We start from the raw sequence: 20,828 nt of genomic DNA on the forward strand, positions 1-20,828 counted from the left end.
GGCGGCAGAAGTTGTTCTGGTGGCATCTACCAACATTTTTCAGAACATCCGCTTAACTTTGCACTCGATTCTAAGCCGCAGGCGGTTTTTTGGATCAGAAAAACAGGAAAAAAGTGCAGCTTAGATTCGCGTAAATACGGTAAGTGAAATTCGGATTTTCGTTTCTATTAACAGATGATGAAATGGAATTTGTCGCAAAAACAATTCTCTTAGAACTCATTTCACTGGAATACCTGAGGAAGTGAAATATGTGATTAATTACAAGCTACAAAAAACAACTTTTTTCTGATGGATTTTTATTAATTAAACAGCATTTTCCACAGAACTATTACATTATCCAGATGCTGCCTTTGCAGCTAGTCTCTTATCACGTTCTTCTGCAATACTCAGTTTCACTCCCTTGCCTCTAGGCAATGAGACATATGGCTTGGTTGCCTTTCCAATGATGAATACATTATTCAACCTGAAACAGGTAAGTTGGCTGTTACTATGACATATTTGAAAAGATAATTATATTTACACACCACTGTTTTTCACATTTATTCACAAAGATGCAACAATTTTAGTTTGTTTAAGAAAAAATTATATTACATATGTATGACTATGACATTAGAACATTAAAAGATGTCTTCCAGTTTAATAATTTTACAATTGACTGATACACCCAGCAGAATTACTAACCTCTGAAGGCAATACCTTTTCTCAGTGATTAACACTTCCTCCAGAAATAAAAACTGAGGTGCAACTGAATTAATAAATCTAGCTTCAATGGAACAACATATTCAAGAAAGAGCTTTGGAGCAACACCACCTCAAAAAACTAAGCATAGCAGAGAATTTTGGATTAATAGACCACCAGCTGATAGAATACCCTAGTTCTCAGAATGAGTTGAAAACTGACCAATGTGGGATACTCAACATCACAAGCCACACTTTAAATACACGAGAAAAATGGTTTGATGAAGTCAGACTGTCTGCTTGTGTCTGTGTGTGCGTGTGTGCGCGTGTGTGTACCTGTCCTTTTTTCCCCTCTAAGGTAAGTCTTTCCGCTCCCAGGATTGGAATGACTCCATACCCTCCCCCTTAAAACCCACATCCTTTTGTCTTTCCCTCTCCTTCCCTCTTTCCTGATGAAGCAACCGTTTGTTGCAAAGCTTGAATTTTGTGTGTGTATCAACATGCCAGCACTTTCGTTTGGTACGTTACATCATCTTTGTTTTTAGATTTTATATATATATATATATATATATATATATATATATATATATATATATATATATAAACAAAGATGATGTGACTTACCGAACGAAAGCGCTGGCAGGTCGATAGACACACAAACAAACACAAACACACACACAAAATTCAAGCTTTCGCAACAAACTGTTGCCTCATCAGGAAAGAGGGAAGGAGAGGGAAAGACGAAAGGATGTGGGTTTTAAGGGAGAGGGTAAGGAGTCATTCCAATCCCGGGAGCGGAAAGACTTACCTTAGGGGGAAAAAAGGACAGGTATACACTCGCGCGCACACACACACACACACACACACACACACACACACATCCATCCACAGATATACAGACACAAGCAGACATATGTCTGCTTGTGTCTGTATATGTGTGGATGGGTGTGTGTGTGTGTGTGTGTGTGTGTGTGTGTGTGTGTGTGTGTGTGTGCGTGCGTGCGAGTGTATACCTGTCCTTTTTTCCCCCCTAAGGTAAGTCTCTCCGCTCCCGGGATTGGAATGACTCCTTACCCTCGCCCTTAAAACCCACATCCTTTCGTCTTTCCCTCTCCTTCCCTCTTTCCTGATGAGGCAACAGTTTGTTGCGAAAGCTTGAATTTTGTGTGTGTGTTTGTGTTTGTTTGTGTGTCTATCGACCTGCCAGCGCTTTCGTTCGGTAAGTCACATCATCTTTGTTTTTAGACATATTTTTCCCACGTGGAATGTTTCCCTCTATTATATTAATCACATATATAATCACACTTAATTCAGGTTATCAGGATCTGGACAGGAAGATGAGTGGCCAACATGTTTGGTGAAGATGTTACTTCAGCAAATGACTTGTGGAAACTACATCCCAAGGCAGCCACCACGTCAAGAGATTTTTACTTTTTTAGGGGTATAAGAACTATACTGAAGAAATATCATCAATACTTTCAGTAACTGCCTCTCTTGGCACTCAAGTGATCGCACCTTTAAAACAAGGCATTTCAGAGGTACTATAAAATGCCGGGAAAATTGCAGCAGGTGACAGGAGTGTTATCAGGCACCAAATCTGTAGCCTGAAATACCAGCATTGGTTCATTAGCACCGTAATAAGTAGACAGCTGCTGGAAGGACTTTATTATAGTAGAGTCCTCAAAAAAAGATGCCCAATAGCTGTAGCAGATTTCATGCAGCTGCTTCATACACCTACCTCAACCAACTGCTTCATGCAATTTTGTATGTGCCTCTACACAACATGTTTAGTGGTGTTACAGTTCTAGCTCTTTTTCACCTGCTGCTGTCTGCACTTCATAGGTGGTAGTTGCAGCACTGTTAGCAGTTATCAGAGGTCTTTTGCACACTACTATAGTTGTGTGCATGCATACAGGGCACTTCCTCTTACCGTTCCCTCATTCCTCTCAGCGGGCATCAATGCAACCATTGTAAATATTGGTCATTTATATGTTGCACACAACTCAATACTTCAAATGCAACTCTCAGTAGCATTGTGAGTTAACTCAGCAGGATGTGTCAATCGCATTGCAAAATTTTGGAAGTTTCACTGTATCTGGTTAACTGTCAGTTATTCTGACAGTTCAGGTACGGAGATTTTTCTGATCATTAGCTGTAACTCTACCAGGAAATAATTTAGCCCCGCCCTTTTAAAGGCTTCACTTACACTATTCTGTTCCACTACATTCCCTCCACATTAAATTACATGAATGAAACTCCCATTACTGGTCTTACTTTGTTTCTGATACAAACTTCATGCAGTGTCCCAATGAATAACTTGTGTAAAATACTTTGCATTGCTTGTTACCAATCTTAAACCTTGTCTGAACTAAGTATCATATAAGGTGTGGTTCCATACAATGGAGGTTTTCTTTTTGATTCACATCAGTCCAATTATAAACAGAACTAGTTATGTTTCAAGTCCAAACTTACTGCTAATTGAGTTTTCAGACATACTAACTATTTTCAAACATGAAAACACAGCTAACCCTTTCACTGCTGTGCCCATATATATACACAAGTAGCAATAGGTACATGCAGGTGCTACACACACACACACACACACACACACACACACACACAAAGGGTTCACTTTTTAATTCCGTATGCCACGCTCGTTTTAAATCCGTTTCTTATATTGCTGTATCTTGCTAAGTACTGTTCTGCTAGGTCTGTTTACTTTGCTTTAAGCTTAAAAATTGTACTGCGTCATTCATGTTGCTTTTCCAACAGGGCATAAATAATCTAGTCTACACTTCAGCCACAACATCTGTAATACTACGATTGTGATTGGGCAGATGTGCCTCTTTCCTGATATTTCCGTCTCGGCCTTTTCGGCCTTTCCAAATTCTAATTCTGAATCAGCAGATAAACATTTTCAGGTCTCTATATTATAATCCTTTTTATAATACATTCATTTAAAAACTTTTCCACCAAAGAATACATGTCACAGAAGTTACTCTTACCTGTTCTACATTTAAATAGTCAGATTTGCCTGCCTTCTGTTTATACTGTAGCACTGTTATGAGCCTTGCAGCCTTCAAAATTCAGCAACAAGGCACTTTACAGTGCATTTACCCACTCAGTAATTCCACAAACTATACAAACTACCATTGTAACTTATCCTTATATCAATCAAGAAATTTAAATAGCAACCTCCTGCAAAAAAACTTGAACAAGAACAATTTAGCCAAATAGAAATAGCTCAACTGATGAAAACGTCCTTTATAGAAAAGAAAAGCTTACCCAATAAATTACCTACACACAAGGTAAGTAAAGTGATACTGATGCTTAGATCACTACACGAAAGAAAAGGACTTATTGTCATTTAGTCGTAGTTTGATAGATGTAACTAAACAAGTGCAAGCGCACTGTGTGTGTGTGTGTGTGTGTGTGTGTAGAGCATTTTTAGAACAATGGGCATCACAAAACAACTGGAAGCAGCAAATTCTATCAAGCTGTGTAGTTGATTCCCATCTGGAAATACAGTACAACTTGCTCAAATTGTCATGTGTATGATTCGGAAATCTGCCCAAACCATACGAGTATTTCAGTCACGACACATTCAGTGCACTTTTATATGCTGATTTTTTGTATGAAGTGGAACATGCCTAATGTGGAAAATACTTAATAATTCACTGTATAATGTGGAAAAGAGCCTATGCGGTACTACTGTATTAAGTTCATTAGTTATTCATGACTCTACAAGGACGTTATTTCTAACCTCTTAAGCAGCACAAAACCATGGAAATAGGTCCAGTGCAGCACAGAGCTGCTACTGGGGACCTAAAATCATGCCGCTCTGTACAACAATGGATAAGTTGTCCTCAGTGTCAGTACAGTACAGCACAGGAATATGTTCGTTCATCAGCGCTCTATCGGCTTTTTCGTTTTCCTCATGATTGACGCACACCGGCACATAAAGGAACATTGCTGCAATGTGAGCAGTGAAAGAGGTGGGTATTGTTCGGTTAAACAATGGATTTACCTGGCAAGGTCATTATTTTCTGCCAGTTCCAGTTGACTAGTAGCACTTGAAGAGATACAGTAATATGATGTTGAACAAACGGTATGTGTCGTTAACACTTAACGAAAAGATTAATGCATTCAAGGCAACTAAGAAAGACAAACTCCACACAAAATTATGTTGCGTTTCAACTGCAGTAAAACAAATTTATGAGACTTTAAGAAACAAGGATACGATTTGGGATGAATGGATGAAATGGGCAGGCGGAAAGAAAGGCGTGGAAGACCGGAAATGAAGAAATTAACAAAATAGTGTGGGAGCATACTATCTGAAAAAGTGCAGACCAGCTAGTACTTAAGAGGTCATAGTGGTGATTATCAGTACCAAGTGGTCACACACAGCAGACAGGATCTGGAATGACTAGACAATGCATGCCTTTTCTGCCAGTTACCACACTGGAGTCCTTTTCATTTATGTTAAAAATTTGTGCACACAATAATATACATACTTGTTTGACTTTAAGTGTAGGGAACAAGTATTTACATTATTACACAGATACACCATCTCTGTGTCTATTTACATGCCTTTTGTGGTCCTACAGAGAAACTGTGATCTTTACTAAATGTATGTAGGTTACAAGAGTATTTTACAGTACACTATTTATTAGTGCTGTAGTGTGATGTTCCATACCTCTACCAGAGTCCTCAGGAAACATAATGACAATGTTATTGCTGCAATTTACAGCATTGCATTTAACTTTTTGTAGCAACCATGTTATACACCAATATAAAGATTATTATTTACATTAATTGTACACTGCATTTGACATTGTAAGACACTAATATAAACAATAAACAACGCTATCCACATTCATTGGTCGCTGTATTTGACAGTGTAACTTACTGGCTGCTATTGTAGTGTATAACAAAAATGAGTAGGCCGTACTGTGTATTAGGCTGCGGTACTAAAGATTAATGCTCCCCATCCCCAAGCATTCACTTAAATACTTAACATACAATTTGAGAACAGAGGTGTAATAAAACTGAAATGACATGTCAATGGTATTCAGTCAACAAATCGTAACCCAATTCTTAAAATGACCTACTGTGCAACTACTCTAACAAGCAATATTACAATCCCCAGCATACCACTTCTTTTGCAGCTACATCAAATAAAGTGACAGTCCTAACCACATAAAATAACTATTTAACAGCAGAAGTCTGTACATACTAACCTTGTAGCGAAAGTGTGACCATTGGCGTCCTTTATATGCACAATGTCAAAGGATCCTGGATGTCGTTCCCTGTTCACAACAGTCCCAACTCGACCCAAGTTACGGCCTCCAGTGATCATGCACAGATTTCCTGTGTGGCAGGAAATACTTATCTTAAAATAACTGCCACAAGGGTTATTTGAACATTAACTGGGCTTCACAAAGATATTATAAAGGTGTGACACACACACACACACACACACACACACACACACACACACACACACACACACACCTTTCTAAGCATAAGTAAGTTTACATGAACATTGAAAGAAAAGTATTCATTTTAAGAACATGAAATAATTAATCAGAAATAATGAGGAAAAAATGTGAACATAAATATAACGGGCATGACATTTCTTCTCACTGAAGGATATAAGACATTGGGCTAGAAATGCATGCTGAATAACGAAGTGTTGGCCAATAAAGTGTTTCAAGAAGAACATAGGTATTACAAAGCACCATGGCTTGGTTATAGTAGAAACGAATACATTGTCTATTTTATATTCATTGCCACTAGATTCTGTTTTCTTGTTTGCTCTGTTACTGCCATGTTGAAAAATGACAACTCCACAGGAGAAATAAATTGTGTTCACAAGCTTGCAAAGTATAATTGCCTCACTGATGTGCAAAGATGTTCTGGGCTGAGGTAGCGAACCAATCCTCCAAATAGATGGAACATTGACAATTTGTAAACACAGGAAGTGTATGTAAGGAAAAGCATCCTGGACACCCTCGTGTTTTCAACAAGTGTTACATGAATTCAAACCATATTTCAACAAAGTCCTACAAAATCAATATGTGCCAGTTGGGAGTTAAAACCCTCAGCGACAATAATTTAACTTGTTTTAAGATGTCAGCTGGTTACATGGCCATGAAAGTTTTAGCTGTCACAGGCTTTACATCATGACAACAAATGTAAACATGCAGCATTTTTTAGAATGCTACTGGGGTTGGGTTGCTTGGGGAAGACCAGACAGCGAGGCCATTGGTCTCATTGGATTAGGGAAGAACGGGGAAGGAAGTCGGCCATGCCCTTTCAAAGGAACCATCCCAGCATTTGCCTGGAGCAATTTAGAGAAATCACGGAAAACCTAAATCAGGATGGGCAGACATGGGAGTGAACTAGAATGCTACTGACAATTATTTTTGCACAACACATGTTCAGTGCTGAGGCGACTTTCCACATTAAGTAGAAAGTGGGAAGTAGGCAATGTTCGAATTTGCAACCAACAAAACCCACATGCACATTGAACATGTCCAAGATTCACCCAAGTTATGTGTTCTGTGAAATATCCCACTCATCTGTTTATGGACCATTCATCTTTTATGGAAACAGCAGTATCTTTCTATGTTACACAACTGGTTTTTCCGAGGTTGAACGAAGACAACATTGAACAAAATTGAGCACCCACAGCCCCTCACTACAATCACTAAGTGCATGAATATCTGAATGAAACTAACAAGCCGCTGCAATTATTGTCCAATAGCCTGCAGCTTAGCACTAATCAGCTGGCCTCCAGTCACCGGATTTGTCATCCTGTGACTTCTTCTGCAGGATTTCATTAAGGACAATGTTTGTGCAGCAACACCACCATGGTAGCTAGAAGAGTTGAACTTGATCCATACTGCCATAACATCAGTGATGATGGACGTATGCTTACCAGAGTATGAGGAGGAATTCTAGTGTCTGTGCGATATTAACTGTGGCAAAGGTGGAAAACATACTTAACATAATGTGACCACAGACTACCAGTTTTGCCCCCCCTCCCCTCCACACACACACACACACACACACACACACACACACACACACACACACACACCGTGAAGTTACTAATTTACTTTGTCGTTTTCCGATGAAGCAAATTATTGTTAATAACCAGACAGATTGTGCATCTTCATTGCTACCAAATCCTGGTAGTATCTAAGTTGCACTAGCAGGTCATGCCATCATAATGTTCAAAAATCTGAACTTCAGTCTTGCCAATGTGAACAATACCTCTTTCACCCACCAATTGCCTGATATTAGTGGTCTGCACATGAACCATGGACTTTGCCATTGGTGGGGAGGCTTGCGTGCATCAGCGATACAGATGGCCGTACCGTAGGTGCAACCACAACGGAAGGGTATTTGTTGAGAGGCCAGACAAATGTGTGGTGTCTGAAGAGGGGCAAGCAGCCTTTTCAGTAGTTGCAGGGGCAACAGTCTGGATGATTGACTGATCTGGCCTTTTAACACTAACCAAAACAGCCTTGCAGTGCTGGTACTGTGAACGGCTGAAAGCAAGGGGAAACTACAGCCGTAATTTTTCCCGAGGGCATGCAGTTTTACTATATGGTTAAATGACTAGCATGGAGAGCTGCATCAAACCAGTCTCAGGACTGAAGACCACCACCACCACCACCACCACCACCACCACCACCACCACCACCACCACCAACAACACACACAGAAATATGAAAATGGTTTACAGTGCCACCGTAGAGGCTTATGACAAAAAGTTGGCAACTGCCGCATTAAAACGGCATCTTCCAAACATGTAATAGAGAATGTGTGTAATCTTTACACATGTTATTAGTTTTATGCCACACTGGTACTGCTACTACATGGTTAAGGTTCTATACAAGTCTCCAATTATATCATGGGGTTCACTTTGGTACACGTCCTATCCAACTGTCTTTCCTTTGCATTAGTCATAACTATGTCTTCAACTCCATTTTTCTGATCCATTTCAGGTCTTTCCTAGAAATTACTAACATTTATCCAATTCACTAATTATTTTGTTTTCTAATAAATCATTTTATGCTTCGTTTCAAACCTGCTCTACTGAATTACACCAACTGAAGTTTAGTGTACAAATAAAAGCAAACGGTAAATTGTTAATGTGGTGTCACGCCAGACACACTTGCTAGGTGGTAGCCTTTAAATCGGCCGCGGTCCATTAGTATACGTCGGACCCGCGTGTCGCCACTGTCAGTGATCGCAGACCGAGTGCCACCACACGGCAGGTTTTGAGAGACGTACTGGCACTCACCCCAGTTGTACAGCAGACTTTGCTAGCGAAGCCACACTGACAAATACGCTCTCATTTGCCGAGACGATAGTTAGCATAACCTTCAGCTAAGTCATTGGCTACGACCCAGCAAGGCGCCATAGCTTTGATAATTAATATTGTGAAGCATGTATCATCAAGAGCGATGTTCTACAAATGTGGATTAAAGTTAAGTATTACTGCAACTACGTCCATTTTCTAAGTTCTCATTTCCTTTTAACTGTTCCAGACCTCACGCCAATCTGCGTGAGATTAATGCGTGCCTTTCGGCTTCCTCTCGTTGTGACTTGGCTGTCTTGCTAAGTCACAACAGTTAACATACAAGGAGGGTTCTGGTACATTCCATTGGCCAGTATTCCTTTCAGTTTAGGAACTATGAACACTCCTCTAGCACTATAGTTCAATTCTTTTATCTTGGCGGCTCGCGCATGCCCGCCTAGACGCGGGAGATTGCTGCGTTGCCAGTTGCACACGACGCACGCGCCACGAGAAGCAGCGCCATAGTATAGCATAGTTTGCAAGCTTACGTTTAGGGGGAGCGCGCAGTTCATGAAGTAAAGCCACCACGGCCGCATTAACCCTTTCGCTGCTACAAAGACGTGCTCCCTGCATTCCACGCTGTGGGCGATTTTGTCACTGCACTGCTCGCCTGTACAGACACATTGTGTTCCGACTGCTTTGACACTCTTTATCATTCGATTCCACAAAAACTATTTGGCTCAAAAATTAGATTTTTATCTATCTTCTTGACTGATACCTTCCCCCCATAAATGACTTAATTTTGTTTCGATGTTCAACGCAGTTATGCAGCATTAAATATAGTAAACCATTGCACGAAATTTTGAAGAGTTTGCAGAGGTAAAGTCCATAGAGTATACTTTCCGGATGGTCGATTTTAGTTGCCACAATGTTGAGAATGAAATGTGGGCAAGATACCTATATATTTCATTTAATTTAAGTACCACATAAGTGTCGTATGTAATATTCAGAAATATTCCACCTTTCGCGACTGTAACAAAAGTTTTACTTACACTGGGCACATTTGGCTTTATTTTAAAGCACTTCAATCAATCAAAAGGAAGTAGACAAAATACATTAAACAAAACTGTGGACTTACAAAAACATTAGGACTTGAATATACCGTCTGTCAGTGAAGTGCTCAGAGCTATGTCAAATATAATTTTGTGTGTGGCACACACAAACAGCATTTATTTGCTAAAACACTGATGAGCCAACACAAACGTTGAATATTGTGCTACCGCAGCACAAAACTACGAAAGGTGACTTGGCAATGGAGGACACAAAATACAGTCCCCTTATGATGCTTCAAAAGAGAGAAACGCATCTGGTCTAAATAAGTCTCTTATTACAGTTGCAGAAGAGGGATATATTTCAATACCATTGGTAAAACTGCAACTGTGGAACAAAAACAAGAAATAGAACTTGAATACCATTGTGTATGTGCCATACCTTTCACCGATGGAAGTGCTTTAAAATAAAGCCAAACGCGCCCTGTGTAAATAAAACTTTTATTACAGTCGCGAAAGACGGAATATTTCTCAATATTACATACGACACCTATGTGGTACTTAAATTAAATGAGATATTGTTATACAGTAAATATTATATGAAATTTAGGTATCTTGTCCACATTTCATTCTCAACATTGTGGCAACTAAAATCGACCATACGGAAAGTATACGCTATGGACTTTTACCTCTGCAAACTCATCAAAATTTCGTGCAATGGTTTACTACATTTAATGCTGCACATCAAAACAAAATTAAGTCAGTTATGGGGGGAAGGTATCAGTCAAGAAGACGTGTAAAAATCAAATTTTTTGGCCAAATAGTTTTTGTGAAATCGAATGATAAGTGTGTCAAAGCAGTGGGAACACCATGTGCCTGCACAGGCGAGAAGTGCAGTGATGACAACATCGCGCACAGCGCGGAATGCGGGGAGCACGTGTCTGCAGCAGCGAAAAAGTTAATGAAGAGGCAAAGCACTAGAAATTTCATTCAAACGAATAAAATTCGTGAAGTAAGGCACTCAAATATTGTTTTTAAATAGAGAAAATATTAAGCACTGCACAAGGTTTGAACTCTTAACCTTTCACTTGGCAGCCCAACACCTTAACCGTTCTGCTACATCGGCTCATCGAACAATGTAACTCCATAAGGACTCCAACACCTCACGCAACTTCTTATAAACACTGTTGGTATGACTATGAATTACTCATGCTTCGTCGAAGTACAATAGGAAATAAACAATTACCACTGTTCTTTATTGCGAAAAAGCAGTTCGTGAGATTGAAACAAACACCTTTCCTTGCTATCGCCTGAATTAGGAGTCTTATTGCTTGTTTGGTTTAATTAATTAATAGAATATGAAGCAATAGGTATAAAGAATGCTTTTTCCAAACTTTCTATAAAAGAAAGTCTGCTATCAAGACATTGCTTTTGTTCTATTACTTTATTTATGACTGAACGTTTCTAAAACTGAAGACACTCGTCCGTGCTCTGCACTGCAGTCGAGATCTGGCAACGTCGTTCTCTGTTCATTGGCTGACTGTGTTTTGTGACGTCAGATGTGCAGAACGAACCTAAACTCGGCCGCCAAGATATATGACGCGCACTTTAAGAAAAATTGTGATGACTTTCCAATCATGAATTTCTCATTAGCCTGTTAAAGTCTAATGGAAGCTGTAATGAAGTAGGTATTCTTTGTAACACTGAAAGACTGAATGAAAAATAGTTTCTCAAGGTTTGTTAGCACAGGCTGTTTAAACTGTTTTCTTTAGTTTTGTTTGTGACCTGAAAATGGGCCACTGTGCTACTTGTGAAACCAAACTGTTCTTTTGCTATATTAAAATCCAATGTTTTGTTTCTTAGTGGATGGTGATATCTTTTGTGAATACTTTTACATTAAAAAGGAAGCAGACATTTTTCTTGCGACGTAGGAAAATTTCAGAATTTTTTCAGAATGAGGGGTCAATTGCACCAACGAATCTGAGGACTGAAGCTTTTGCCATATTTACTTGCAATTATTTCTTCACATACAGAAAAATTATCCGTATACTGAATCTGAGCCAGGCACTGTCATCACAGTGTATATTGAAAAACTCTGAAGATTAAACTCTGTAACAAGTCATTACCTGTCACTAGTCTGACAAATATTGCTAATCACTGAAGTTACCAAACAATACCGAGTTATATTACTATGATTAATTCTCACCTGAGTCAAATTTTATGAAGTCCATTATTTTTCCTGAAGCAATATCCAGCTGAACTGTGTCATTAACTTTTATAACAGGGTCTGGATACCTGATGGTACGTCCATCATGGGTCACCAAGAAAGGGATACCTTTAGGACCAGTCTGCACCCTCTTCACTTTGCACAATTTATACTGAAAATGAAAATGACATTTAGCAAAAATAATTACCGAAATATTACAAATTTAAGTTCTACTTTTTCTCAGATGAGTAAGTGCACTTTCACAAAAGTTCAAAGCGGTGCCTGTAGTATCCTCATTGATATAACAGGATGGATTAAACGAGCTCATTTTGAGTAGCAGAATCTAAACTGCATACCCATAAGCTCTTGATTTTTTTTGCATTGCAGGTAGTAAGTTTTACAACAGAAAATTACACTCATTTACTGTTCCTAATTTATTGAACAGTTTATGGCATATTCTGAAGCAACTAATCACTGAGTGAACTATGTTTCATGCAATAAGGATATTAAATGGCACCCACTCAACCTCAGAACAGCTCTTTAAATGGTTGAACAGCCTCATGATAGATTTAGTCCCTTATTAACTTTGTTCACAGCATCTAATGGAATACTGTCCATCAAGTCCGTATGTGACACAAAAAATAGTAAGGTATTTAGCCATAAAAAACTGACCACTTGCCTAGTGATGTAGAGTTCAGTATCTGGAGTTCAGTTCCCAGAGATTTTGTGAAATTTCAAGAATTTTCACACTGAAGATCTCTGTACCCATAATCAACCATTTAAAATGCCAACAAAGCACACTGAGCACATTTGGTAAGCAGTGAACCTGTGTACCTCTTCCCCTGTCAAATTTTTATATGACTGGATTAGAGTCACATGCATAACTTGTTGAAATGATTGGATGGCAAGGACAATAACTTTCTTCAAAACACATTTAATACAATGTGTACTCCTGACATGCTATATACTACTGCACAGAACATTTAATACTGGTTTCTTCCTGTCTCTTCTCATACCAGCATTTTTAATCAGGCAATGAACCTGTCAACATCTTTTCTTGTACAAATATATTTTTTGAACTATGTGCCTAGAATGAATGGCCAGTCTTAATGGTGCCCACCTATCACCCATCCCTCAAATGAGAGGTTAAACGAAGAAAAGTGGTGTATATCATTACAATGATGTCATTAGAGATACAAAATTAGTCTTAAGAATCACATTTAAAATTCTGATTGAGTATTTCATTCAACCTCTTACTTCAATGCACCACTGCACTTCAAAACTGCACACAATGTATTAAATATTCTTTTATCCTGGGATAATAAGAACTAGGAGAACAGCTCATAAGAGCTATGGACGAGGAACGCAAACAGAGATGGCAAAAGCGGATGGAACAAATGGACTTTACGCACTCCTCACAGAAGAGCTGGAGTCTACTGAGGAAACTTGGCGGAGCACAATTCAAGGGACGGAACATCAATAATAAAATGACCCCTAACAAGATATGCTCTTCTATACTACAAACATCGAGAATCCATGCCTCCGCCTCGAAGAAAAAAGAACTGCACCAACTGATGAACGAAGAGCTAGATGCAAGCGAGGAGGAAGCAGGTTTAGCGAACTGGGTAACACAAGAAGAGATAAATATAGCACTAAAGAAAATGTCACCTGGTAAAGCAGCTGGCTGTGACGGCCTTCTTCCAGAATTCTTGAAGAACTTCGGGCCAAAGGGAAGAGCATGGCTGTCTTCTCTTTTCTCTAATATCATAGATACCAGCCGGTTACCAAAGCAATGGAAAAACGCACAAGTCATAGCCATCCAGAAACCAGGGAAAACAGGAGAGAATGCTAAAGATTATAGACCGATATCTTTATTGTGCACCACTTACAAGCTGTTTGAACGAGTCATCCTAGGCAGAATAGAAAGTAAAATAGAAGCTGCTCTTCCCCCAGAGCAAGGCGGTTTTCGAAAAGGAAGAGATTGTTGCGACCAAGTTCTCGCCCTAACCACTTTCATTGAAAGAGGTTACCAAAACAAAAAGAAAACGGGCATGGTATTATTAGATCTCACCTCAGCATACGACACCGTATGGACAAAAGGGATACTGTATAAACTGTCAAAAGTCGTGAAATGCAAGAAGATCATAGATCTAGTCAGAAATATGTTGATAAACAGGAGATTCAAGGTATCTCTGAATAGGAAAACAAGCAGCTACAGGACACTACAAAATGGTCTCCCCCAAGGGTCTGTGCTGGCTCCATGCCTTTTCAATTTATACATAGCGGACATCCCAAACCTGGAATCTCGTTCTTTTATGTATGCAGATGACATCGCTATCGCGGCTCACGCCAACACTTTCGAAGAACTGGAAGAAATTTTAAACAGGGATCTGGAACGACTACAACAATATTATGACAACTGGCACCTCAAAGTAAATCCGACTAAATCCGTGGCATCAATAATGCACTTGTGTAACAAAGATGCAAATCGTGAGCTAAAAGTGCAAATAAAAGGTAAATTGTTGAAAAACGATAGAACGCCAAAATATCTGGGTGTTAAGCTAGATCGCACCGTCGGTGCGGATATTTGTTGAAAAAGTGGGGTTTCTCCCAGGACCCCAATTGTGAGTGCGGAGAGAGTCAAACCATGCAGCATATAGTTGAGTGCGACGTACACGGACTTTAGGGAGGAAATCTGATGGACATACATGTGATAAGTGACCAAGCACTTTTGTGGCTGGAAACCCTGAAAATTTTATTGTAAATCATTGTTAATGTTAATTTAAATTTTTATGTTGATGTTTGTAAGTGTATCACGCTTTGCCTGTAGCTGAACGAGAAATAAAATTTTTAATGTGCTGGAGGATAAAGTGACACTGTGTTACACTACTTGGTAATTTTCAATGGTAGTTCATTAGGGTAACAATCTTAAAATATACTGTAGAAACTGGCCAAAAAACTGAACTCAATTCTGTTAACAACGTACCTTTGCCTCCTCAGGTGTTATTCTGTGAATTGTGAAACGGCCCTTTACATCATAAATTAGACGGAAAAACTCTCCAGTCTTTTCGATTGTCACCACATCTGAAAACATTTGGAATCAATGTAAATATAAGTTTATTCAACAATTCTTAGCAGTTAAGGCATTATCTCCAGTTAATAACACTGTCGAAGTTGCTACATTATTACTGTCTTTTTAAAGCACTGGTGGTAAAGCTAATCAACAATATTAAGGTAATTCTTAAATACAGGGTGAGCCCTGATCATAACAATTTATTACAGAATAACCATTTGACATAATAATTTACATTTGCTGTGCATGAGACTGCACCAAACATTCGCTGTCTTGCTGTAAGTGTACAGTAGACGTGGAGACTGAACCTTATATACGGACATGACGCCTATTTACCAATTCACTGACAAAAGGTGGACTCATCGGTAAAGCATATGCAATTTAAATGATCGTTAATGCCATCAATCCTGTTGAGAATCTCAGTCGCAAATTCAGCATGTGTCCGCAAATCGTTCAGTTGCAAGCCCTGCAAGATTTGCACTTTGTAAGCACGCAACCTAAGCCTTTCCGTGAAGAATCTTCACCACACTTGCTTGCGGTATTTGAAGTTCACGTGATGCTTGACGTTGAATTAGACTGACTCCATTGAAATGATTACCGAACAAGATCAACAGCTGCATCACTCACACGAGGCCTGCCACTTCGAGGGCGACAAATCCACGCCATTGTCTTCGCTGTCTAACGTAGACTAAGCTGACTACGCAAGATTTGTGACAAATGGTTCCATAATCAAGTCCCTGCCAATTTCCCTGTTGTAACCTACATATTGCAGCTTTTCTGTGTGTCTTAAGCTAGCTGCCCATGCAGATGTTGAGACGTTGTCTATTGCATCATGTGCACGTCTCTCACATCTGCAATTTTGTATTTATTGTTCTTTGCCGCAATATATGCTTTCAACCGAGCCCATACCAACTCAACTGGGTTGTAATAGCAATGGTATGGGAGTAATCAATTGATACGGTGTCCATACCACTTTGCAATTTTATCTACCTCATAAACTATGTCTGCAGGCTTGTGTTGTTAAGAATCAGAAATTCTGCTCTGGCATGCGACAAGTTACAAAGTATTCCATTAGATGACAACCATGCAATAATGTGTCTTTTTGGAGTGCATATTTGGAGCTTTGTTCACTTGCACCGAGTGGTTGCTCGCATTGTCCACAACTATAACTGGAGACACAGGAATATGCGGCAACAATTGTTGAGTAAACCAACTTTTGAAGACTCTGTACGGCATTTCAGAGTGGGAATCTTCAAAAGTCTTAGCCTTCAAGACCTTAACAATCAGCTTATCCTGGGGAATAAAGCTAGTATCTGCTGATCCGACATGAAGCACTATAATCCTATTACCCTTACCAACAGGAACTTTTACTCCACCATACCCATCACTCATTTTCCAGCACATAGCCCTGGTGTGGTTCTGATTAACGAAAGTTTTATCTAAGTAATAAATTTGTGATTTGCTACCTTCTCTGACCTCCTGCATTGTTCTCAAAAACACAGTCCTTGCAGCAACAATATCACTTCGTTTCATTAATAATTTCCTACCATCATTGTTTTCTGATACCTGAACCCCCATGTCTTTCAGTATCTTCAACATGGTCCATTTGCTTTTGTTAAAATTTTCAGCTTCTTTCATATGTGGAACTAGTTTCTCTGCTGTTGGATACTTGTCTTAGCATACATGCAGAACACTATGTGCCACAAAACATTTTTCGCAAAATCGTCTAGATCACCCACTTCTTTTCTGCAGTTGTGCTGCTTCCCTGGTGATTTGAAAACAGCCGAGCCGCAGGCATGCATAGACGTCTCAGCTTCGCTGGAGATTCCCTGAACATTCCTCAAACCAACACCACAGGTCTCAGCTGTCTGCTCCTGGCATTTGACAACGGCGCGACCCATGCCCTGCGCCAGTGTGGATTCAGTGGAAGACTGTATCAAAGTATCGCTACACAGGGAACACTATTTTTCTTGCCTGTTTTTTTTTTTTTTTTTTTTTTTGTGGTTTTCGGGCGCACAACTTCAATGGTCATTAGCGCCCTGACTACTCTAAGAATGCACCGCGAGGCACAAGTTGACAACAACAACTAAAAGGGAAAACACAAAAGACAGACTGACAGGCATAGGATTAAAAAACATCATCAAATGTCCTTAGCGAGGTTTGTCAAATTGATAAAACAAAGAACACGAGCAGCTGCTCGTGGGTCATCCGCTAAAATGGCATCTAAAGTAGTAGGCAGGTTAAGATCGAGGCGCAGTGTTTTAAGATCGGGACAGGACATTAAAATGTGACGAACCGTCAGCAAGTGCCCACATGGGCAGAACGGCGCCGGCGCAGCCGTCAGCAGATGGCGATGGCTGAACCGGCAGTGTCCAATTCTTAACCTTGCTAAAACGACCTCCTCCCGCCGAGAAAGGCGTGAGGAGGACGTCCAAGCCACGGGAAGAGGTTTTAAGGCCCGAAGCTTGTTGTCGGTAAGTGCAGCCCAATCGGCATGCCACAGCGACACAACGCGCCGACAAATGACCCTGCTAAAATCGGACGAAGGGACACAACAAGAAGCTGTCCGAGGCTGGAGGACCGCAGCCTTGGCCGCGGCATCTGCAGCTTCGTTCCCAGGGATACCGACATGGCCAGGAACCCACATAAAGCTAACCGGCGTACCGACGTCCACCAGCTGCTGAAGAGAGCGTTGGATCCGGTGTACGAAAGGGTGAACCGGGTACGGATCACTGAGGCTCTGGATGGCGCTCAGGGAATCTGAGCAGATGACATAAGCAGAATGTCGGTGGCGGCAGATGTACAGAACAGCCTGGTAGAGGGCAAAGAGCTCAGCTGTGAAGACCGAACAATGGTCATGGAGCCGGTATTGGAAACTTTGTGCCCCGACAATAAAGGAACACCCGACCCCGTCATTGGTCTTAGAGCCATCTGTATAAATGAAAGTCATGTTGTTGAACTTCGAGCGAAGTTCCAAAAAACGGGAGTGGTAGACCGAACCGGAGGTGACCTCTTTTGGGAGCGAGCTGAGGTCGAGGTGAACGCGGACCTGAGCCTGGAGCCAAGGTGGCGTGCGGCTCTCGCCCACTCGGAAGGTTGCAGGGAGTGAAAAATCAAGGTGTTGAAGGAGGCGACGAAAGCGAACTCCAGGGGGTAGCAAGGCAGAGACATACAACCCGTATTGAAGGTCAAGAGAGTCGTCAAAAAAGGAACGATAAGAAGGATGGTCGGGCATTGACAGTAGCCGACAGGCATACCGACAAAGCAGTATATCGCGCCGGTAGGTGAGTGGCAATTCGCCAGCGTCAGCATGAAGACTCTCTACGGGACTGGTATAAAATGCTCCGATCGCAAGTCGTAAACCCCGATGTTGTATGGAGTTGAGGCGGCGTAAGATGGATGGCCGTGCAGAGGAGTATACGAAGCTCCCATAATCCAGCTTGGAGCGGACGATCGACCGATATAGGCGAAGGAGGACGGTTCGATCCGCTCCCCACGACATACCACTGAGAACACGGAGGACATTTAAAGAACGGGTACAACGGGCGGCCAAATATGACACATGTGGAGACCAGCTAAGTTTCCTGTCAAAGGTAAGGCCTAAAAATTTGATTGTCTCCACGAGTGGGAGAGCAACGGGACCGAGTCGTAAGGACGGTGGGAGAAACTCTTTGTAGCGCCAGAAGTTAATACAGACCGTCTTCTCGGCAGAAAAACGGAAGCCATTGGCGACACTCCAGGAGTAAAGACTGTCAAGAGAACGCTGAAGACAGCGCTCCAAGACACGTGGACACTGCGCGCTGCAATAGATGGTAAAATCGTCCACGAAAAGGGAGCCCGATACATCAGCTGGGAGGCAATCCATTATTGGATTGATCGCGATGGCGAAGAGAGCGACGCTCAAAACTGAGCCCTGTGGCACCCCATTCTCCTGGCGAAAGGTGTCGGACAGGACAGAACCCACACGTACCCGAAACTGTCGATCCATTAAAAAGGAACGAATAAAAAGAGGGAGGCGACCGCGAAAGCCCCATGTATGCATGGTGCGGAGAATGCCCGCCCTCCAACAGGTGTCGTAAGCCTTCTCCAAATCAAAGAACACAGCCGCGGTCGGGCGCTTCCGCAAGAAGTTATTCATGATGAAGGTCGACAAGGTAACCAGATGGTCGACAGCAGAGCGGCGCCTTCGAAATCCACATTGTACATTGGTAAGTAGGCGTCGAGACTCGAGCAGCCAAACCAATCGAGAGTTAACCATTCGCTCCATCACTTTACAGACACAGCTGGTAAGCGAGATAGGTCGATAACTGGAAGGCAAGTGCTTGTCCTTCCCCGGCTTAGGAATCGGGACAACAATAGACTCGCACCAGCATGCGGGAACATGTCCCTCAATCCAGATGCGATTGTAAGTACGAAGAAGAAAACCTTGACCCGCAGGAGAAAGGTTCTTCAGCATCTGGATATGAATAGAATCAGGCCCTGGAGCGGAGGACCGTGATCGGCCAAGTGCGTTTTCCAGTTCCCGCATGGTGAAGGGGGCATTATAACCTTCACGATTCGAGGAGCGGAAGTTAGGTGGCCTCGCCTCCTCTGCCTGTTTGCGGGGGAGGAAGGCAGGGTGGTAATGAGCGGAGCTCGAAACCTCGGCGAAAAAGCGGCCGAAGGCATTGGAGACAGCCTCAGGGGCCACAAGGACTTCATTCGCGACCTTCAAGCCAGAAACTGGGGAGTGGACCTTAGTGCCAGATAGCCGGCGCAGGCTACCCCAGACAACAGAAGAAGGAGTAGAACTGTTGAAGGTGCTGGTGAAAGCAGCCCAGCTGGCTTTCTTGCTTTCTTTAATAATACGACGACACTGAGCACGTAATCGTTTATAATTAATGCAATTCGCCACTGTAGGGTGGCGTTTAAAGGTGCGTAAAGCACGTCGACGAGCACGTAAAGCGTCCCTACATGCTGCGGTCCACCAGGGGACCGGTACGCGACGTGGAGAAGAAGTAGGGTGAGGGATGGAATATTCAGCAGCAGCGAGAATGACTTCCGTGAGGTGTGCGACCTGACGATCGCAGCTTGTGAAGGTTTGATCCTGAAAGGTCGCCCTGGAAGAGAAGAGCCCCCAGTCTGCCTTGGAGATGGTCCAACGAGAGGAGCACGGAGAGGGAGTATGCTGCAGGAGATGGATAACACACGGGAAGTGGTCGCTCGAATATGCATCAGCAAGTGCATACCACTCAAACCGGCGTGCAAGTTGGGGAGTACATATAGAGAGGTCTAAATGGGAATAGGTATGAGATGTGTCCGAAAGAAAAGTAGGGGCGCCAGTATTGAGGCAGACAAGATTGAGCTGGTTGAAAAGGTCTGCTAACAAGGAGCCCCTCGGGCAGGATGCTGGAGAGCCCCAAAGAGGATGGTGGGCATTGAAGTCTCCAGTTAACAAAAATGGTGCAGGTAGCTGAGTAATAAGTTGCGTCATGTCTGCCCTGGTAACGGCAGATGACGATGGAGCGTA

At 41.7% G+C, this 20,828-nt stretch overlaps 1 protein-coding gene across 1 annotated transcript in view; it reads right to left on the reverse strand.

The window, feature by feature from the left end:
* Positions 1 to 285: 285 nt before the first annotated feature.
* LOC126203361 (40S ribosomal protein S4) overlaps positions 286 to 20,828 on the reverse strand; it is a 39,962-nt gene continuing 19,419 nt past the window's right edge. Inside the window, exons 3-6 of the mRNA XM_049937658.1 lie at positions 15,233 to 15,330; positions 12,247 to 12,418; positions 5,918 to 6,047; positions 286 to 463 (exon numbers count right to left, since the gene is read on the reverse strand). Of these exons, the coding sequence (XP_049793615.1) occupies positions 334 to 463; positions 5,918 to 6,047; positions 12,247 to 12,418; positions 15,233 to 15,330 (530 nt within the window). The 3' untranslated portion in view covers positions 286 to 333. The remainder of the gene's footprint in view (positions 464 to 5,917; positions 6,048 to 12,246; positions 12,419 to 15,232; positions 15,331 to 20,828) is intronic.

This window comes from Schistocerca nitens, chromosome 9 (assembly GCF_023898315.1).
Source record: "Schistocerca nitens isolate TAMUIC-IGC-003100 chromosome 9, iqSchNite1.1, whole genome shotgun sequence".
NCBI lineage: Eukaryota > Metazoa > Arthropoda > Insecta > Orthoptera > Acrididae > Schistocerca > Schistocerca nitens.